Source organism: Misgurnus anguillicaudatus, chromosome 2 (genome assembly GCF_027580225.2).
Source record: "Misgurnus anguillicaudatus chromosome 2, ASM2758022v2, whole genome shotgun sequence".
Lineage (NCBI taxonomy): Eukaryota > Metazoa > Chordata > Actinopteri > Cypriniformes > Cobitidae > Misgurnus > Misgurnus anguillicaudatus.
This window is the reverse complement of record NC_073338.2, coordinates 27,756,658-27,779,437: the sequence shown is the minus strand read 5'-3', so window position 1 is coordinate 27,779,437 and position 22,780 is coordinate 27,756,658. Positions and strand designations below refer to the sequence as shown.

The 22,780-nt window shown below is 37.5% G+C and overlaps 1 protein-coding gene across 4 annotated transcripts in view; it reads right to left on the bottom strand.

The window, feature by feature from the left end:
* Positions 1–2,202: 2,202 nt before the first annotated feature.
* Positions 2,203–22,780, bottom strand: part of rreb1b (ras responsive element binding protein 1b) — a 48,787-nt gene continuing 28,209 nt past the window's right edge. For 3 of the 4 annotated variants that reach the window (XM_073875932.1, XM_073875936.1, XM_073875934.1), the window contains 12 exons: positions 20,643–20,759; positions 20,326–20,564; positions 17,534–17,623; positions 15,796–15,959; positions 12,964–13,108; positions 12,741–12,883; positions 12,439–12,628; positions 9,151–11,698; positions 6,423–6,485; positions 5,858–6,028; positions 3,942–4,715; positions 2,203–3,851 (listed from right to left, as the gene is read on the bottom strand). In XM_073875932.1, coding sequence (XP_073732033.1) covers positions 3,382–3,851; positions 3,942–4,715; positions 5,858–6,028; positions 6,423–6,485; positions 9,151–11,698; positions 12,439–12,628; positions 12,741–12,883; positions 12,964–13,108; positions 15,796–15,959; positions 17,534–17,623; positions 20,326–20,564; positions 20,643–20,759 — 5,114 coding nt within the window. In that variant the 3' untranslated portion in view covers positions 2,203–3,381. Of the gene's footprint in view, positions 3,852–3,941; positions 4,716–5,857; positions 6,034–6,422; positions 6,486–9,150; positions 11,699–12,438; positions 12,629–12,740; positions 12,884–12,963; positions 13,109–15,795; positions 15,960–17,533; positions 17,624–20,325; positions 20,565–20,642; positions 20,760–22,780 lie in introns of all 4 variants that reach the window. The other variant, XM_073875938.1, reaches the window with a different exon arrangement.

Sequence of the window (22,780 nt, the reverse complement as noted above, 5' to 3'; positions counted from 1 at the left end):
TTTTCCGCAATGGTGCTCGTTTTTCCTCTCGTTTGTGTGAAAATTTTCGCTCTAAATACAAGTAAACCGATGTGTTTAGGTCTGCCGCTTTGTAATACATCACGCGTGTGACAGCGGAACGCAGCAAATGAGGAAGAGAGAAGAGAGAAATGCTCGGATCTGATTGGTGAATGAATAGGGATTGGTGAATGAATAGGGTTTGGTTTTAGACTGTGAGTTTGAGCGAGTTTGACTGACTGCTATAGCATCCTGGATTGTATGTAAAGCATAGACAGTAAAAGAAAGGTAAATACGTAAACACGTGAATGCAGCATCAGAATACGGGAAACTATATTCAAGATCATTTATAAAGAAGATCACATTTATGTATGAATCAAGATCGTGAGTTTATATAAAAAATTGCCTTAAGGGGAATCAAACCCAAGTCATCCGTGTCATAGGTCTGTGACACTAACACGGTGCCACACTGTCACATAATAGAAGTTGCTCTCTACACTCCTTAAGTAGCCTCCTGCAAAATTCACGTAAAAAAAAAAATTGTGTAGAGGAAGTGACGTATGCCGTAAAGCAGTCGAATTTTGTAGGGTTTTTTGTGCTCTGGTTACTACCCGAAACCCTAAGTTTTAAAGTACGAGTAAAAGCGATACAGACCCCGTGAGGCTATGGTAGACACGTCATTCAACCTATTTAAAGTCGATGTACTATCACAAGGGTCTTGAAAATGTATTATGAAGGTTGAAAAATTACATGGTGTCGCTTTAAATTTGTACATTTTTTATCTGCTAAAAAAATCACCACCTTTTATTTTGTCCCACCATACTTGTGTAACTACTCATCTTTAAATAGGGAAAACATGGAAATGTTTTGTGTAGGGTGACCATATGTGCCATCTTCCCAGACGCGCGTCCTAGCCAGGATTTCGGTGCGTCCTCCGGAAGTCGTATTTGTTGACCGCAGATGCTATTCAGTTAAAAACATAAGACATACAATCGTAGTTTCATTCTTAACTTAAAATGTAACGGTTGCTTTTCTGTAATAATAATAATAATCCTCTATGATGTATGCGGTCGATAAATACGACTTCCCGAAGACGAACCCGAAAATCCTGGCCAGGACGTATCCGGGAAGTATGGCCTGTATGGTCACCCTAGTTTTGTGGCTTTAAAATTCATCCCTGTTTGGATCTTAAGGAATGAATGGGGCTAGGCTAAATGCTAATACATTCACAATGTAGCATACAAAGATTAAGTGCACGCATTGAAAAAAGATAGGCATGTATTCATTTGTCTAAGTTGAGGTAAAAACATAGTAAAATAGTGATAACAGTGGTGTTTTTCTTTAATCCTAGATTACAAAATGAAATATAAAAAAATCATATTACATGATTTTACCACGTTTATGTTGTCTTTTAAATAAAGTGGTGCATCAATGTTTCTGGGAAGGTCTATTATAACATCAAATCATTACAAAATATGTTAATTTGCTTACTGTATAAAGAGCTTAGGTTTACAGGACAAATATTATTTGGGTAACAAAAACACACGCCACTTTCATTCTTTCTTCGTGTACATTTATTTATTGCATGATTTATTCACTTTACAGGGTTGAACAGAGAGGTGGGAAAATTAAAATCAATGAGTTGTATACATCTGAATTGATCTGATATTTACAATCCATCTGACAAACATGGTCAATGATGCTGAAAGCCAACACCTCTGAAAGACTTCTTAATGCAATTTTCTGCAGAAAAAGCTTGATTTTTTTTTAGCTTAAGCATGTTTGTGACCAAATTCATATCTATCTGCACTGACCACGGTTTACAATAAAACAAAAGCTGTTTAATACACAAGACAGATTACTAAACAAAATTCATTATTTGAAAAGCCCCTGAGGAGAGAATAACTGAGATAACAATCACCAAATCAGGTTATACATGCAAAATCATCAACTATATACTCATACTGTCAACCCCATCGATAATATACCATATGGTTTAATGTATTTAGAGCAACAGCTGTATTGGCAAAAGGTTGCAATAGCTGAAAAACAAAAAGACAAAAGGTGTACTCATATAAAGCATCTGAGAACCTTACGAAATCCAAGATTCATCTTTCTGATTCTTTTTGCACCACAGATTGAATCCTACATGGCTTCTCAATATAACGACCATGCACTTTAGATTGATCAATAAATAACTGCATAAAATGTTCAGTGTTTACTATCATTGACATAACTGTGCACACTCACACACATTTACAAGTACATAAATCATTACACACACACACACAAAACAAAAAAGAAAAATGTTTTTCAGCCAAAACAAAGACTGGTTAATTTACAAGGTTTTTTTTAAATTATACATTGGTTTTAAATTCCATTAACTGAAAACATTTCCACACTAAGACGATTTGGAAACCAATCCATCCATTATAAATCTGTCAATGGAAAATTAGGAGTTCTGTAGGTCCTAAAACCCACACTTTATTGCAACATTAGTGTAAAACGGTATGAAGTGTTTTTGTTTGAGGATAAAATAATATCCTTTCTACATAAGACAGTAATTGATTATTAATGATGATACCTTTTAGATCATTAGTGTGAATGAATACCAGTGCTGATAAAGTCAGAACGAATCCTAGGAAGATTTCCAGTAGCACAAAACCCAAGGCGGCAAACACAAATCACACTGTATAGATACACAAAAGGCACTCCGATTCACACTGACATCAAATACATACTGTGTTCATCTCTTTGTATGCGAGTCTCTAGTCTCTTTGATCCACAGTCTTTGCAATTTAATACTTTACGCTTTGTGCCACAAGAGGGTGCTGTTTCAAGACTTCCAGTAATTCATACACACGTCTGCAATGCATCATTTGTCAACGAGGCTCAAAGATGGAGGATAATATACAAAGAATAGGCAAATATTGCCAATAAACCGATTGACGTTGATCACCCAAAATCAAATATAAAGCTAAATTACAGAACTTAACAGCAATTTTATCATAAATGTAATCAGCCAATCCTCAAAAAGTAAAAATGAGTCAGGCACTTTTCGATTTCACAAGATAAACTTATTGACTAAAAACTTAAGAATAATACATTTTAATGCTGATATATAAATCTTCTGTTTATCATACAAATGTTCTTATTGTAATATAAAGGCTTTATATGATTTGTTAAAAAAAATCATATAAATAGGATTAAAATGCTACCATCCAGTTGAGATGATCCAGGTCTCTCCTCTAAATAGCATTAAGGCATCAGAAATTCTCCATCGTATACATACTGTATAAGACAAATGTTGCGATATGCCATACTTTTTGTAGTTTTTCTGATAAACGATGGCACAAAATCAATTTCCTGAGGCACCACAGTACGCTAGAGACTGATTTTTGCAGGTTCTGGGTCACAGCCTGATTGGGTTTCTTCCAAGGCAACATGGATCAAAGGCTCCTCCATTTGAGGTTCATCCTGTTCAGCCCCACCTGGCTGAGGGTCTTTGGAAGGCTCTTCAGTAAAATCCATCTTCTTGTCTTCATGTTCTTCGGGTTCCTGCTTCTCCACTACGTCGTCTTCACTGTCCTCTGCTTGGGGCAGCTCAGCTCCCTCGCTTTCATATTCAGTTTGGAGTGGAGCTGTTGCTTCACTTTCACTTCCAGATGGACACTTGACCTCTTTTTCCTCCAGAGCTGCAGTGTCATCTCCCGCGCCGTCATTTTCTTCATTCGTTTCTGCCTCATCGGTTCCTTTATCATCAGTGAGTTTCTGGTGGACACGTTGGTGCCTCACCAGACTGTGTTTCAGAGTAAAGGTGCGGAAACAAGTTTGGCACTTGTAAGGTCTCTCACCTGCAACATTAAACGTTTTTTATATGCATCAAATAAAAAAAAAACTGAACATATAGCTCTAAATCTTAAAAAAAAAATTATTGTGCTTACCGGTATGTGAGCGCATGTGTCTAGTCAGGTCTTGCAGGCTCCAAAAACGTTTGCTGCACACAGCACAGACCTTCTTCCTCTTATCGGTTTTGCCTCCAGCCCGGTCACTTTCTTCTTCTAAAGCCCTGAGCTCTGACGAACCACTTTCTTCATCATCATCACTCTCAATCTCATCCCTCTCTTTCTTCTCTTCCTCTGCACCGCTCTCCACACAGCTGCTCTCCTCTTCCTTTTCAGTAACTTCTACCTTGGCCTCCTCCTCCAGCTCTTTTTTAGGAGCTGCGATCTGGGTTTGGTTTGACTCGGTAGGTTGTCGTCTTCCTTTCTTACCTCCATCTTCCTGATGGACCTCCTGAACATGAGTTTTCTGGTGCCGGCTGAGAGTAGCTGCGTGGCGAAAGGTCTTCTTGCAGGTAGCACAAGTGTGAGGGAATTCCTCCACCTGACCGACTGGTTCTGGAATGGCTTCGGTTAATTTAGGCTGGTGTTGCACTTCTTGGGAAAGCTTGAAGTCTACAAGCGTGTTGGCGAGGTTCATATCAAGACTTTTATTGCTTTGAGAGTCATCGTCGTCGTTTTGGATTGTCTCAGGGTTTGCGTCGGCTGCGTGTGTTTTGATTGGATCTCTGGTGCTATCTGTTTGTTCTGTGGCCGATTGTTTTGTTTGTTCTGGTGATTGTTCGGGTGATGAGAACTTCTCCTCTTGGTTAGGGTTGACTGTGCTCAGATCAGTAGCATCCCCAGGTGCAGGAGGTTCAGTGTCAGATATACTTTCTACAGAGACAAGCAAGGGTAAGTTAAGCACTGTGTATAATATACATTTTCATAGCACAAAAGTGATCCCACAATTAAAGGATTAGTCAATTTTCTTAAAAAATTCCAGATAATTTACTCACCACCATGTCATCCAAAATGTTGATGTCTTTCTTTGTTCAGTCGAGAAGAAATTATGTTTTTTTAAGGAAAACATTGCAGGATTTTTCTCATTTTAATGGACTTTAATAGACCCCAACACGTAACAGTTTTAATGCAATTTAAAATTGCGGTTTCTAAGGACTCTAAACAATCCCAAACAAGGCATAAGGGTCTTGTCTAGCGAAGCGATTGTCATTTTTGGCAGGAAGAATTAAAAATACGCACTTTTGGTGCACGGCTTCTCGTCTTCCTCCGGTCCTGTCGCGCGCTAGCGTGACCTCAAGTAATGCGTCGTCATGTCAAGAGGTCACGGATGACATATGTGAAACTACGCCCCAGTGTTTACAAGTGTGGAGAAAGAGGACCGTTCCGACGTTGTTGTATGTCGAATGATACTAATTAATGTCTTTGTGTCAGTTTATTGTTTAAAATGGTCCGCAAATGTGCATTTCATATATGTAACACATGACCTTTCTACGTCATAACGCAATTACGTGAGGACACGCTGGTGCGTCACAGGACCGGAGGAAGACGAGAAGTTGTGGTTTAAAAGTGCATGTTTTTTATTTTTCTTGCCAAAAAATGACAATTGTTTCGCTAGACAAGACCCCCACGCCTCGTTTGAGATCGTTTGGAGTCCTTTGAAACTGCAGTTTTAAACTGCATTTAAACTGTTAAGTGTTGGGGTCCATCAAAGTCCATCAAAATGAGAAAAATCCCGGAATGTTTTCCTCAAAAAACACAATTTCTGCTCGACTGAACAAAGAAAGACATCAACATTCTGGATGACATGGTGGTGAGCAAACCATCTGGATACCACTGAGCTACAGAAACACAATCTAGTAGACCTCTTATGAAACACTAACCAAACAAAATAAAAAACTAAATAAATTAACTGTTAACTCTTCATCTTAAGGGTTTAACCAGTAAGAAAAATGCTACATGATCTTCCATCTTACAGAAAGACTTTACATATAAAAATATTAATAAAAAGCACTGACCATTAGTACCCGTACTTCCTTGAGATCCTTCATCAGCCTTGGGTTTGGTTCGAGACGCATTGTGTTGAAGACCTCGATTAGATACTCCATGTTTTCGGAGAAGGTGGCGCTCACAGTTCGACTTCGTAGAAAAGAACGCCTCACACTGAGGACAAGGATATGGCTTCTGACCTGTGAAATAAATGCACAAGTCATGATTTCATATACTAGATACCTGAAATAAAGTAAGAAGTATTAAATTCACTTCTATAAAAAGTACTATGTATTTTATCTACATAATATATGAAGAGTTCAGATGCAAAACCCTATATGTGCATGCAAGCTGATTTCCCAATCCCAGGCTATATCTCCCTCCAGTCACTGTCCTTTCTGAGAGGTTAAAGGCTCAAAAATTTAGCCAATATCCTAATATATTCTGTTAACCTCCTTTAACCGAGTAAAAGACTTATGTATGCGACGTATGCGCGCCATCAATCAACCAATCCTTCTTTTGCGCACTTAAGGACATTGCTGAAAAAGGGACACGGCGTTAAAAGTGCCCCTCAGTTGGATTTTCCTAAATTACCTTTATTGCAGTGTGTAATGTAGCTGTCCATCAATGTAAACGGTCTGCAAAGACGTTCATCTGAAAGTGTACGATAAATAAAGTTATTGTCTCCCAAAATAAGGAGTCGACTCTGAATCGCCTTAAGCGGTCAGTGATTCAAATCTTTTTTCTGTTACAGATTTACGTCATCAAGTAACATAGGGGCTGTTTACACTTAGTGTTAAGATGTGTTTTCGTTGATCGGATCACAAGTGGACGAGAGAGACACATTCTGTTTACACCTGGTATTTAAATCCGTTTCTTTTGTCCACTTCTGTCCTGATTACTTTAAGGGGATGGTCTGTGGAGACTGTGAGTCTCTCTGCTGTCATTAAAACGTAAGTGGGAGTAATGACGAATTTAAATAGACGCAAACTAATATTATGTCAGAGTCAGCTGCTTGTGTTGTAAGTAAACATGCTGCACAGTGTTTTGTACATGTATATGTAAGAGCTTTCTCTGATATTTCAGTGCAATTAATGAAATTAGATTGCGCAACTTTCACACGCTCGCAAAATGAAACTAATTAAATACGCGGAGATCAGTAGCTTTAGTTTTATCAATGAAAGCCTAAAGATAGAAGAAAAGATGTAAAACATTGTCTTCAATACCTCAGATTAGATAAATGGGCGGTCTGTGTGGCTGTTCGAACTCATTCAACCACATGTACGTTTACACTACAAGAGCAATCCGATCAAAAGGGTTTTCGACTACCTCTGAATGTGGTTGAAAGTGGACGAGCTCAAAACTTTTTGAACACCTTTTACACCCGTCTTTAGCGTCGTCCACATGTGCTCCGATCGACGATAACACATCTAAATACCAAGTGAAAACGGCCTCATATTTGCATGATGCCTGCCTTTGGCTGGTTCACAGCAAACAATGTCTATATTGACCCGCCCTCAAACACTTCAGCTAGTGGGTGTGGGCACATCATGTTGAGAAGAGGCTGTATGTGTTATTTAAACTTCTAACAAGTGATTACATTTGTATCATGTGGAGTACTTATTAAATTGGCAGAGACGCAATTGCCTGGAATAATCGGCAAAGAAAGAAAAAACTATTTGCGTTTTAAATCAATAAATTGTCTGCCGTTCTTATGACTCGGAGAAATGATAAAGCGTGTGCAAGATGTTGGTTTACAAACTGTAATATTTTATCATTCATTCAGTCAGTCACGTTATGCATGTACAGACAGTATGTACAATTATAATGGCAATGGCTCTAACGCAAAGGAGGGGTTTGGTCGGACTGAATTTTGTTTCAGTACCCTGAGAAATAAGTTGATATATAAATGTATATGTTCAGTGTTTTTTAACCTTGTATGCATTAAACCTGTTGTAGGGAACTCCAAACCAATTTTAGGCAACTTTAAAAATACCATCTGAAGGGCACATTAAAGGCAGGGTGTAGGGGGGGGGGGGGGCGATAAACCGGTAGACATGATTAACCGGTAGAAATTTGTCAACCGGTAGAGATTTTTGACTATCGTCTCTATCAAGGTTACGCGCCCACGTCACGCTCCTGTGTGCGTGGTCACAAAAACTTAATGTTTGTACACATATTTAAGCACCTCACTTTTAAAACAAGTTATTTTAAGCCATTAAAACACAAACAACAGATGCGTGCGCTCTTTCTGTGTGTGAGGAGTGCGCAAGTCGCGCAACCGCTGCTCATTAAACTTGTGAGAATTTTTCACGCTTTATTGGCGTATACATATATGCATCAAAATTCACGTCTTTGGAAGTATCCTCATAAACACGACCATTTAGAGGTTAAGAGAAACTGAACAGCTAAAAGAGAAAATGCATGTGTGTAACATAGGGTCCGGACTTTGGTCTTAAAGGGGAAGTTACCTAATTTTGCTCCTGTCTGTCACTCATGTTTACAAAAATCTCTCACTGCTCTTGACTAAATCACTTTTTTACCTTAAATAAAAATATACATACATACATAATTATTCATATTCATTCCTTTATCATTGACCGTTAATATTCAGAGAGCTTGAGTTTTGTTTGTTTTTATCCTCTTTTTGTGCTTGTGTAAGGTTTTTGTGGGAATTATGAACATTACTATGGTACAAAAGATTTTAATAACAGAAAAACCTTATTAAAACATAAAAAACTGTAACGTGATACATATCGTTATCATGATATAAAATGAATCCTATCGTGATAAAAGATTTTGGTCATATCGCCCACCCCTGGCGGGGTGCATGATTTTTGAAAAACACTTTGGAAAAGGGAGCCGGGCCGAGTACCAAAACACACTTGTAGCCAATCAGCAGTAAGGGCCGTTTCTACTAACCGACATCATTGCCTGGGTTGTGTATGTGTGGGGCGGGTCTATCAAAAGAAGGTCCAGATTCTATTGGGGTAGGGGCGTGTTTGTTTAGGTGATTTCAAACGTCAACATTAGCTTTGAGAGATCATGCACCCCGCCTTTAACAGACTCTGCCAACAAAGCTGTATTTTTGAATGGATTGAGCAAATTTGAAGTGAAAGTATTTGATGAACGTATAATACGTGCCAAGAGCATTCAGTTAATATCATCATCTAATTTTTGATGGAGGTTGCGTTTAGCGCCCTTTGCATCTGAGCTCTTCATATGTAAATAAACATTTTAGATACATCTTTTTAATACATATAAAGGATTTATTGTAATGCATGGTCAAATTGTATAAACTGTAAACAAATGAGCTCATCTGTGTGTGTTAGCATGTGTCTTTGTAATGAGCTGGCCCAGGGAAACAGTCGTGGACAGTAAGGGCACGTCATTTTCTGTGCTGAATTTGAATAGGCGTTCTTCTTTCCTTTGCTCTGCGAAGGTTTCTTTGGCTTGTCCTCCCTTCCCTCCATCATCTCCTCCTTAAACTCTGACTGCATCTCTTTCTCTTCCTTTACCGGCTCCATCTGATTGGGTTGTAAATAGGTACTGAATTTATTTGAATCAGTGGTGGCCAGCATCTTCTCCACACTGGGAAACTCTCCACTTGACTCCAGATCTATTCCACCGCTTGATGCCGATTTCGAATCGCAGATCTCATCCTGAAATGATCTCTTCTTGCATATCCTCTTCGAGTTATCGGGAGAAGGGCCGTAATCGGGATTCATGGTGATCTTCTTGTCAATTACTGTATTGAATTCCATTACACTAATACCGTTGCTGGCATCCGTACCCTTTTCAATTAGCACTGGGGTAGCAGACACAGAGGAAATAATCTGAGCAATGGAGGCTAAAGGTGGCATTTCGGTAATACTGGAAACGGCAGATGGTTTTGGTAGCAGTGGCTTGAGGCGAGTAATAGGCTTGGTTATGTCGGCGGATAAAGCAGAGGCCAGATTAGAAATGGAGAGGGCCAGAACTGCAGAATTGTTGTCTGTTCTTGGAGAGATCTGTTCTTTCTTTATATCTTGACGGCTCAGGTATGTGCTGTTAGCAGTTTCTTTCATCTTCCTCTTCTTTGCTGGATCCTTGGGTATGGAGAGATCAATGGGCTCCATAGAGCAGTCGTTGAGCAAAGGGGATGTTGTGGTTCCTTTCAGCTTATCATCTGAGCCAATTACTTTTTGAGACTTGCTAGAGAAATCTAAAGGCTGATCCTGGTCAACAGGTCTAACAGTGGAACCTTGAGGAACACTACTGTTAACCAATCCATTTGAGGAAGAAGTATGATGGTTAACCTGATCTTCGCCAATGGGTATAAGACTTTTGATGTGGTCTTCAATTTCCTTTTCAGGAACCTCCGGGTGTTGCTTCAGCAGATGCAGAATGCAGTTTCGTTTAGCAAGGAACGCCGCCCCACACTGGCGACATTCGAATGGCTTTCGTTGACAGCCGTTGTGCGTTCGCAGATGAATCTGAAGGGCTCGGTAGTTCTTAAGGTCTTCACCGCAAAAGCGACAAGATGTGTTGCCGGTGGCGGTTGTGTCAAGAAGGTCCAGTGTAGCGCTCCCAAACACACTACTTATACTAGTCGAGGTGGTTACGTATTCAATGTTTTTCTCGATCTCCTTGCGCGTGTTCTTCATGTGTTTCTTGCGCAAATGGCGCTCACAGTTAGCCTTCACAGTGAAAGGGTAGTGACAGATGCGACAGACGTATGGACGCTCACCGCTGTGCGTTCTGAGATGTCGAATCAGCGTTGCTTTGTCAGGAGCTGAGTAGCTACAAATAGTGCACTGATAGGGCGATGCCCCCAGATGATGCCGCATGTGAGCCTGAAGCCCCCCTAAGAATGAAAAGACCTCTTTACAAAACCGACATGGATATTCTGTCTTGGCGGTCTTCTTGCTCAGCGCTCTCAGTTCTTTTTCTTCTTGCTTGATCTTTCCAGTTGCAGTGTCATATGAGATAATCGTGCTTCCTATGACATCTGGCCCCTCCCAGTTCGTTGGAGAGGATGAGGTTGAGGAAGAAGAGGATGCGGAAGATTGTCTGGCAGTTCTCGGCTGTTGACCCGTTTGGGGCGGAAGGCTAGGACTGATGTTGCCCGATGAGGCCTTCTGGGCGTTCATAATAGGTGGAGGGGGTGTTGAAGCACCCATGCTGGATCGAGGAGTAATTAGGAGGGGCTTAGGTTTCAAAGAAGCAATCTGTTTGGGTTCCACCTGTAAAGGGTTGCCCTGAACTTTGGGGAGCAGGGATAAAGATATCTGAGAAGGCACCGAGGTGGCGATCTTAAGGATTTGTTCAATGTCTGCAAGCTCCACCGCAGCTTGACCACTTATTGGTACAAGCATACTGCCACTGACAACACCATGTAGGGGCTGCAGCGACAAGAGGCTGAGGGCAGCGTTCTTGTTCATGCTTTGAAGAGAGACGGGTTCTGAAAGCGAGATCCCGAGGCCGCTGCCGGCTTCTTGAGGTAGATTTGTTGAAGGCTGCTCAACGCGAATGAAGCGAATGCTGTCCAGAATCTCTTGCTGGATTTGCTCCCCGGATTTCTCTGGCTTGGCCAAAGAGGAGTGCTGGAGACCCAGACTCTCCATGAAACCTTTCTTCCCATCTGTAGCAGTAGTGTCAACGTGTTCATTGACCTTCTTGGACACCACAAAATGAGAGTTGACTTTGGGTGCATCCATAACAGCATCTGCATTTGGTTCCTGAGGTTCAGCGTTGGTGTCGGCGCTACTTTTGTGTGATGATTTGTGAAGATCCAGAGACTGCTGAAGAGGAAAGGCTTTGTTGCAGACGTCACAAACAAATTTGTGGAACTTGCTGGCACAGCGTCGCAAGTTGGTCTCACACCAGACCTAAATAAATGAAACAAATGAAAGTTTTCTTCCTGTCACCTTTTAAGCAAATAGTTTAAAGGGACATTCCACTTTTTCTGAAAATATGCTCATCTTCCAGCTCCCCTAGAGTTAAACTTTGGTTTTGTGGAATCTATTCAGCTGATCTCCGGCTCTGGCAGTACCACTTTTAGCATAGCTTAGCACAATCCATTGAATCTGATTAGACCATTAGCATCGCACAAAAAAAATAAGAGTTTCGATATTTTTGCCATTTAAAACTTTGACTCTTCTGTAGTTACATAGTGATATTACGCAGTGCCCGAAAATAGCCCCTTGGTTACCTTGAATATCAAGGTCACTACCCCTGCTGCCGCCATGTTACATCAGCAATCCTTGATCATTACGTCAGTTTGAGAGTATAGTTTCTAGACATATCGGCCTAGAAAATCACAACTTTTAATTTTCCGTCGGTCTTAGTACATGATGTAACTACAGAAGAGTCACGTTTTAAATAGAAAAAAATATCGAAACTCTTTGGTTATTTTTTAGCGCGATGCTAATGGTCTAATCAGATTCAATAGATTGTGCTAAGCTATGCTAAAAGTGCTAGCGCCAGACTCGGAGATCAGCTGAATGGATTCCAAAACAGTAAAAATCAAATGTTTAACTCTAGGGGAGCTGGAAAATAGCATATATTTTTTTTTAAAAAGTGGAATGTCCCTTTAAGTAATTAAATATAGTGCACCCTGAATTTTCACCTGTGCAATATGGGGAAACTTGTGACAGCTGAAGTCAATGAAAGCCAAGTCACCAAAACCCAAAGGGATGGAGGGGTTACTCTGAATAAAGGGTCGTCCGGTGGGATCTGTGGGCATTTGCTTATGAACAACGGAGTTATGGCGAAGGAGACCACGGTGTGTCCGAAAGGTAATGCAACAAGTGTTACACCTACATTAGGAAGAAACATACGCAAACATTACGCAGTTAGCTTGTTACTGCACACTACTGAAAACATAAAGTAAAGTCTACAAGAGGTAAAAAAACAGTTTCCTAAGCTTACCTAAGTATACTCTCAGGATGTGTCTCCATGTGACTTTCTAGACCATATTTACAGATGAATGTCTTAAAGCAGATGGGGCAATGATGGAGCTCTTCTTCATTCTTGACCGAAACAAGCTCTTCAGTCGTTTGCATCAACATTACCTAAACATAAGCAATGTGGTCACACATAAAATTTTGTTTATATTCACATTTCTTTACTGTCATCAGAGGCAGAGCTGTACCTTTTTGATTGGTGGCTCATCCGCCTGCTCCCCCTCTTCATCCACACTCGGCTTTCTTTTAACGGAGGGTCTGCGGCGCTTGTTCAATGGGGAAGAACTGGGGGTAGAAGTACTATTTGCATCCTTTTCATGAATTTTCATGTGCCTGCAAAAATAAACAGCTCATCTTTAACTTGATTGTATAATGATAAATATAATGTGTTTTTGCACACTCTTGGTCAATAGCATAAACTATGATGCTCTACTGTGAAGTACTTGCCATATTTCATACAGTGATTATGTTAATAAACAAGCTCTGTAAGCTAAATACAGTTAAAAAGCATTATTGTGTCTTGTGCCAGTGACAGCTGTATTGTTTTGGCAAGTTATTTTTCATTCTCTTTATTAAGATACAACATGTAAATACAGGAAATATGTACACACAATGTATCTTCATCTAATTTTTAGAGATGAAGAGTTAATACAGAAGCATTTCTCAGTCTTTCTAGGTTAACTGCCATTTTTATGATGTACCTATAAAAAACACAACACTTATTTGTTAAACTCCCTCTATTTTTGTGGTGATCTGCAACAGGAATACTTTAAAAGGATAGTTCACTCAAAAATGAAAATTTTGTTATCATTTACTTATCTTCATGTTTTTCTAAACAAGTATGAGTTTCTGTTGAACACAAAAGAAGGTATTTTGATAAATTATGGTAAGCGGGTCAGTGACAAAAACAAGAAATGAGAAATTCAAAAATCTTTAAAAAAAACTTGTTTTTAAAAGCATGCATCAGGTATATTTCAATGCACATAGTGTATTTAGGTTGATTTTATGCAATAAAAAATTACATTTGCACCATTTTTATGAAAGCCTGAATGGACCTGAAAATGTCAAATGGTGTAACCACCAATTGCGCCAAAGAATGAGATATATTAAATATTTTATCGACCTTGATGGCATTTAAGCATAATAATAAAAAAATAATTTTAATATATCAAAAATACATTTTATTAGTTATTTCTAAATGTAAATTTTAATGCATTTTTGTAATATTTGTCCTGACATATGCTGAAAACATCTCTGTTTTGTAAATAATCTTTGACAAATGATGTAAAAATGTATGTAAAAAATCTTATTACACTAAACTAGATTATTATAATTTATTCCACAATTTTTATGAATATATTTATATTTTCATAAAAAAATACTAGTTACACCAATTGACACAGACCGGTTACACCACATTGACATTTTTGCAATTATCCCCCAAATATTCTTTCAAAATGAAATAAAACCAAAAATTTTAGACTTGGTCCTTACAAAAGAGAATGTATGCCACTAATTTGCTAATTTATTTTGAAATTTTAACCCTTTTACTTTTAATTGAACCAAACACACACAAAATAATTAACGTCACGTCACTGACCCAATTGCACACAATAGACTGTACTTATTGACTTCCATAGTAGGAATAACAAATGGAAGTCAATGGGTACAGTCTACTGTGTGCTTACCATCATTTATCAAAATATCTTGTGTTGCATACACAAGAGTCACTGGGCTGGGCAGATGCAATTATATGGCCAGTAAATGCTTTCTCTCTGAGAGGTCAAAGGTAGTATGCAAAGTGCTGAGAGTCACATTACGACATGCTGGAACGTGTGTACCCCTCACCCTCCTTCATATCACAGAAACAAACCCACCTTTCAGGTTTAACCAGAAACAAGGCTCCTGATGCTACTGTGTGCTTTTAACAACTGACTTTTAACTTAATATGTCTATACGTTGTGTGTTTGTACAGCGATATGTTTAGTGGTGTATAGTGTTTATGCATATACTGTATGTTGAATATACGTATGCCTGACTGGACAGGGAGGATAAATGTCAGCAGACCCATTGGTAAGAATCTTGTTTTACATTCTCCAGCCAAAGATATTAATAGCAGAGTGATGGCCACCCACATGTGGACACAACCCGGACAGCCTGAATCCCTTTCCATCTCACGGCTTTAACCTCACTTACTCAGCATAACAATGCTATCATGCATAATGTTTGAGATTTCTTCTTACATGCCACTTAATCACAGTGTGGTTCTGTGGTTGAAGTTACGTGTTGATGCAAGACTCCAGACTAAACTTCTGCAGTGCCTTATCAATAGAGCCAGATGGCACTGTGGATAAAACTGCTCAATAGCATTATTTAATGGTGTGGAAGGCAAGGTTGTGGTTTTTGTTTTGTGATGTAAGAAACAAGACAGTTAACACACACACACACACACACACACACACACACACACACACACACACACACACACACACACACACACACACACACATCGTGTGCACAAATAAAGGCTGATGCACCATCTAAAGAATAGTTTATCCACTCTCTTCCTGAGCCCGTTTTTCCTCCCTCCCTCTCTCTCTCTCTCTCTCTCTCTCTCTCTCTCTCTCTCTCTCTCTCTCTCTCTCTCTCTCTCTGACACAAACTTCTTCCACCCCCATCTGGAATGCCTGCATGTCTCAACTGCACAAGCAAGTCCTCTATGCACATCTCATCAACACAAACAGAAAGAGACCAGTCACACAAAAAACCCCAGCCAAAAGATGCATGAAAGAGATGCATGGACATCTTTAAAGAATGCAAATACAGGTGATATAAAAGAGAGAAGCTAGAGCAGATGTAACATTCACCCTTGAGAAAAAGGGCTCTCACATCACATGTGCAGGACAATCTTTCATCTCTCAAAAACCTGGCTTCAGTAAGGAGCTCTATCTTCTGTATACTCATGTTTAACCAGACACAAGCTTATACAAACACAAGTCAAACATTACAAAATCATGTGCCTGTGCATGTTTCCATTGGTGGTGAAAGTCTGGTTACAGATGTTACACTTGTATGGCCTCTCTCCACTGTGTACCAGCATGTGGCGGTCGAGAGAACTGGCTGAGCTCAGGGCCTTTCCACAGATACTGCAAGAGTGGTCAGTGCCGCCACTGTCTGTATTATGCTGGAGTAGAAAACAATCATTTAAATAAAATATAAATGTTTGATAAATGTCCATGCTTGACCTAATGGTGAAGTCTACAGAGGAGTGTGCTTTGTGTAGAACAGGTTTTCCCAAACTGGGGTTTGTGGGTTGATTAAAATAATAAATGTTTATTAAATAATGAAAGTAAAAAAATTATTTTAAAATATAATAATAATAATATTTTATAAAATATAATATTTTATTTTAAGAATGTAATAATAATAATAATATAAACATTTAACTTCTTTTTTGAAATTTCTAAATAAAGAATAAATAGATTTTTTAAAAATCTAAATAAAACACTTACTAACAAAATATATATTTTATTTGTTTAATTTGCATGTCACGAGACCATTACACAATATTACAATTTGTCAGAAAAATATCAAACTGAAGTTCCTGGGTTAATGAAAATAATCATTTTTATTAAATCATAAAAGGGAAATTATTTTAAATTAATATAATAATAATAATTTATAATAATATAATACAAATTATTATTAATAAAATAATAATAAAATGTAATAATAATAATAATAATAATTTAAACTAATATAATACAAATAATATAAACATTTAACTTAAAAATTCTAAATAAAATGCTTACAAACAAAATATATATAATAAAAAAAAAAAAAAAATTCTAAATAAAGAATAAATAGATTTTTAAAAAATCTAAATAAAACACTTACTAACAAAATATATATTTTATTTGTTTAATTTGCATGTCACGTGACCATTACACAACATTACAACCTGTTGGAAAAATCCCATACTGGGATTCCTGGGTTGATGAAAAAATAAATTTTTATTAAATCATAAAAGGGAAATTATTTTAAAATATAATGATGATAATAATAATAATAATAATAATAATAATAATAATGAATAAATAATAATATAATAAAAATGAAATATAATAATAATATTTTATAATAGTTTCATAAAAATATAAAAATTTTACTTAAAAAATCTAAATAAAAAGCTTACTAACAAAATATATATTTTATTTATTTAATTTGCATGTCATGAAACCATTACACAACGTTACAATTTATCAGAAAAATACCAAACTGGGGTTTGGGGGTTGATGAAAATAATACATTTTTATTAAATCATAAAAGGGAAATTATGTTAAAATAATAATAGTAATAATAATAATAATAATAATATAAACATTTAACTTAAAAATCTAAATAAAACTAACAAAATATATATTTTATTTGTTTAATTTGCATGTCATGTGACTATTATACAACATTACAATCTATTGGAAAAATAAGAACTGCAACTGCAAAATGGGAAGTTTTATGTAAAAAATAAAGAAAATTTCCAGATTAACGTCCAATAACAGGAAATAATATCAATAAAATACTTCTGATAAAACTTTAAAATGCATGAAAAATAAATGGTTTTGAAGTTAAACATGCATATGTGGTATTAGATCATTTAAATATTTACTTAAAATCTCAGGGGGTACTTTCAAGTAAATAATTGTAGTTAAGAGGTTTCGGCTGAAGAAAAAAATTGAAAGTCCCTAGTGAAGAACATACCTGTCTGATATGCATGGTGAGTTGGTGCTGTGTCATACAGTTTTTGTTACACAGGGGGCAAATGAAGCTTGAGCGGTCGTCCTTGCCTTCCTGTAAGACACATTCAAGAAAAAATAGCTTAGATAAAGACATTTAGTCACCCTCATGTTGTTATAAACCTGTATGAGATTTATTTTCTGTTTTGATAAATGATGGAATGGTACCCATTGACTTCCATAGTATTTGCTTACCATTATTTATCAAGATTTCTTCTTTTGTGTTTTATAGAATAAAGAAACTCATACAGGTTCAGTACAACATGAGGCTGAGAAAATAACGACAATTTTCATTTTTGGGTCAACTATACCTTTAATGCACTAAATTGCATAATTATTATGCAATTATTTAAAAAAACATATCATTTTTAACATTTTAACAGCATTGCAAAATATAACAGTGCCATGGTATCAGGAGTTTTCCCATACAGAGGACACACTCCATGCAGATTTGTTCCAATATTGACTCTGGGGCTAATAGTTAACTATAACACTTCATGAAAGTCCCAGACCCCCTAAAACAACTCAATACTTTGAGATACGGGAATCGACATACAGTTCCTATCCTCAGACCTCAACACATGTTGCTCTCCATGAAGCCAAAACCCCACTGAGAGGTTTATTTGTCTCCCAGTGTGTTAGGTAAAACACATGCAGGACATGGCCTGCCTTATGGAGATGCTATGTGTCAGAGCTGCAGGAACGGTTGTGCGCTTTCGTCAGACAGTGTAACAAGTGTTATCCCCATCTGTTTCCACAGACAACAGCAGCGCTGGCTGGAGAAGAGCATCACTAATTCACTGAGCAAGAGCTTTAACAGTAGCGCAGACATCAGTTTCAGCGTATTGAAATACAGTCCGTGTGGTTTAGGACACATTGGAGGGTGCTTAGGGACCAAACACCTGTTTCTCCACAGAGAAGTGTTTCAGTGAAATGCCAAACTTTAACTGAAGGCATAAGACATGCATCGCCTTTGACAAAGGGAGAATTGAGAAAGCGTGAGGACCATTTGTCGCCAGTCATTTAACTCTGATGGATGACACAACCTCTGCAAACATCTACAGCTGTAGTTACTTGCTGCAGATCACATTCTTTGAAAATGATTAAGACCTTGAGCAAACTTTATAGCATAGTAAACATATGCGCAGTGACCACTATGGCACAGTGATGCTCACCTATTAATGGTATTTGTATTGGGTGCAAAAGGCAGGGACTTTAAGTGAATCTTTGAAACAAATCAATCAATAAACGATCACTTGGTAGCCAAATTCATATTTAAAACTGTTTGTTGTGGCTAATAAGATTTTTGAATCAAACAGAAAAATATGCAGTGATTTTTTGCCATTTGCATTCCTCGGGAGCATGAGAGCGATTCAGTCAATTCTCCTATTACGTAACACTTTACTTGAAGGGGTGTTCATAAGACTGACATGACACCTTTATAATCATGACATGACACGTCATGAACATAAAGGAGATTTTATGCACGTTTATGGCAACTGTCATTAAGTGTCATTTGTTCAATTATGTCATTTTTAATGCAAAGATGAAATTGTTTGAGATGTCTTTGTAATGACAACTTGACATTAACCAATACATTAGAACTTAATGACATTTTTTAATGACAAATTTAATTTGTATCACTGGTTATGTTGTTAAGTGTTAATACTCTGTCAAACAGTTTTATAACAGTGTCATGAATATTTTTCTTGACCTCAACTACAGTGGTACAAATATAATCTGTCATTAAAATGTCATTAAGTGTTAATACTCTGTCAAATAGTTCAAAACGGTGTCATGAATATTCTTCAGTTCATAATGTTTTTTTTAAGTTTCCTCCAGGTGTTAGAGAAATAAAATCAATAATTCAATAATATTAATAATAATAATAATAATAATAAAATTATATTTTATTGCATTTGGTGACTGATTCACCTCAAATTAAATGTAAACAGTACAATGATGGGTAAAGCCATGCAGCATTGGCTCCATATTGCGCAAAAACAGTTAATTACATTACATTAATTAATTAAATATTTTGTTTAATTTACAAAATTTGACGTGAAGCGAAATGGGGTCTTGCGCACTTCCCACTCCGCATTGACGTCTTTTTTGCTGCGCTCACGCTCATGTGGATGCGTTGAGTATAAAACAAGGCTTAAAGCTACACTGAAGTTGGCAGTTTGATAAATCTAAGTTTATTCTTCAGTTTAATCTTTGTGTGCTTCAAGTTCAATCTTTGTGTGCTAAAAAAAGGCACATAAGTTCCTGTAGCGATAGCAATACACATTCTCCTTTTTTTGCTTTCTTTTGCAAATGAAAAGCATGTCATCAATGTCTTCTCTCTTGCTTTCTCAAAATCTAACCTCTCTTGCTTTCCTCAGAGATGGTCTCAATAATGTGCTTAAAGTCAAGTCAGATTCAGTTTGTGAATGATTACATGAGATAAAAATTTTTTAAATACTTTATCCTAAATTTTGAATAATTAATCTATATATCTTATGCTGAAGTAAATTTTTTGAGTGTTAACGATTAAAAGAAAAAACAACAACAAGAACTGTACAGAACCGAAAACCGTGACCCTAAAACCGTGATATGAACCGGACCGTGGGCTTTGTGAACATTGCCACCATTAATGAACACTTAATGACATTTAAATGACAGTTTAATGTAATGTTAAGCCATAAAGCTAGGTAGTTTCTTAAGATTGATAATTATTGTGCTATGTCATGTTTATGACAGATTTATGATGTATACCTGATTTCTTCTCCCGGTACGATTAAGTTTGCTGGTCATTTTGGGAGATGTTCTGGTGGAATCTGAATTGACTCCATTGATCTGGCCCACATTCATCACAGTACTCATCATGGAGTTGATTGAGGTCAGTTCCTCCTCTCCTCTAACTCCACCGTCGTCGTCTTCTTCTTCTTCTTCTGCCACTTGTGCATGTGATTGCTTGTCCATTCCATCACAGTTTGCCTCTCTCGCCAGGTTTTCTGTAAATAACACATTAACATTATTACAGTTCAACTCATTTGTTTAAATAAAAGCTAAAAGCCACTGTGATACTTTACCTTCTGCAGTTTCAGGTATATGTGTGGATGGCTGATTATTCACCGGCTCTTCTTCGGTCATGTCAACAGCACCGAAACTGGTGTTGACACACTCTTGTGGGGAGGCGTGCTCCATTTCTAAGAATAAAGAATGATCATTAAACGACTAGAAATTGTAAAAGGGACTGTATTTAGTCATAACAGTACTAAATTACAATAATATATGACTTATTTCAATTACGTCTCAGAGCAGCCCAGTCTCAAGAAATTTCGTTATATAGTCATGTAATTTTTTGATCCTTGTTTTCATGATATTATCACGAATTTCCACGTATTTTTTGTGATCGTATAACAAATTCCTTTTTTTTGTGTGATTATCACGTATTGGTTACTCAACTGTTTTGTCCTATTTTCTTACCATTGTCGCTTCGGTTTAGTGTTAGATTTATATAAAATGACACCCTACCCAAACTAGGGATGCACCGAATCCAGGATTCGGCCGAATACTGAGCTTTTTGATGGGGTTCGGCCGAATCCTATTTTTTTCCCACCGAACCGAACCCTAGGCTTGCGCTACGATGGTCGACGTCACGCGGCCATTGATTACACACATCGGGTGCTGATGTTGAGATGAGCTTTTTCTTTCGGTGAGCCTTAGGGGCGGTTCACATTTCGCGGACACACCTGGAAGAACGAGCATGTCGCAACGCATCGCTTTCATTATGCATAGACTTATGGTAATTAGTCAAAATAGTTTTTCCAACTTGTCATCCTGGCATAATGTTCCCTATCCTTTTTTTTACAGTTAAAATTAAATAAAATGAAAAATACACTGTTGTGGACGTTGTTTACATATAAAAATAAATCAGAAAAAATAGTATAAACCAATACATAAAGTGACATTCTAATGCAAGCAAGCACCAAATCTAACCTTAAACCGAAGCGACAATGGTTTAAAATTAGGAAAAAGCAGTTGAGTACGCAGTAAGTGATAATCACACGAAAACAGGAATTCGTTATACGATCACAAAAAAAAACGTGAAAATTCGTGATAATATCATGAAAAAAAGAATCTAAAAATTACGTGACTATATCACGAAACATTGTGAGACTGGGTAGCTCAGAGGTATCAATCCACTAGGGATGCTCCGATCAGGATTTTTGCAGCCGATACCGATTACTGATTTGTGATCTTCGTAATCGGCCGATACCGATTTTTTTTTTTTTTAAGCTGATATGCAAGCTCTTTGATGACTGTTACTGTTGACATTTTTTCTAGATAAAGTAACACCACAAATGTTCCCTTTGTTATATTACTTGCAGAAATTAGGTATATTACTGGTTTAATAGAGACTCAAAAAAATAAGTACAACAAATATTTCTTCTGCAAAGAGATATTTAATATCTCTTTAAAAGCAATGAAAATAAAACACTTCATAGTCTTTACTGTATAAATTAAATATACACGCATTTGTATGAATTATAACAGTTATTTAGTCAAGAGCAGAGAGTGATTTATTGAGAGATGAATTGGGTTACTGCAGCTTTAAGACGTGAGAGAGAGAGAGAGAGAGAGAGAGAGAGAGAGAGAGAGAGAGAGAGAGAGAGAGAGAGAGAGAGAGAGAGAGAGAGAGAGAGAGATCGCTCTGTTCACGTGCACTGATGGCTGCTGTGTGTGAGCGGCGTGGCGGCTGAACGCAGACAAGAGCAGCTGTGAGGAAAATGGAAGTTTAAACGCTCAAAACTTTAAAACGCATGCAAATAATACATTTTTGACATGAGGATGCAATTGTCCGCGATAGATATGTGTTGTTTGATATATGCTGTTTGATGGGAATGTAAAGACGCGTCGCGCTGTTGACCGGAGCGCATCCTCACAGAAAATACGCATACCTCTGTAAAGGCAAAGAGAGAAATACAAATCTGCACGTCACACATAAGCAACGGGTTGTAAAAATTCTCGCACTATGTAATAATGTCTCTAATTGCAGCCGCATTCAGGATCCTTTTGATGACAAAAGTAAACAGAAAGATCGGTTTGTGAGATCGGCAGATTTAGTGAGCACCGATCGAGTCATTTAATGCCATTTTCGGCCGATCGATCGGAGCATCCCTACAATCCACGCTTTATTTTTTGCTTGGACAAGGGTTTATGTAGA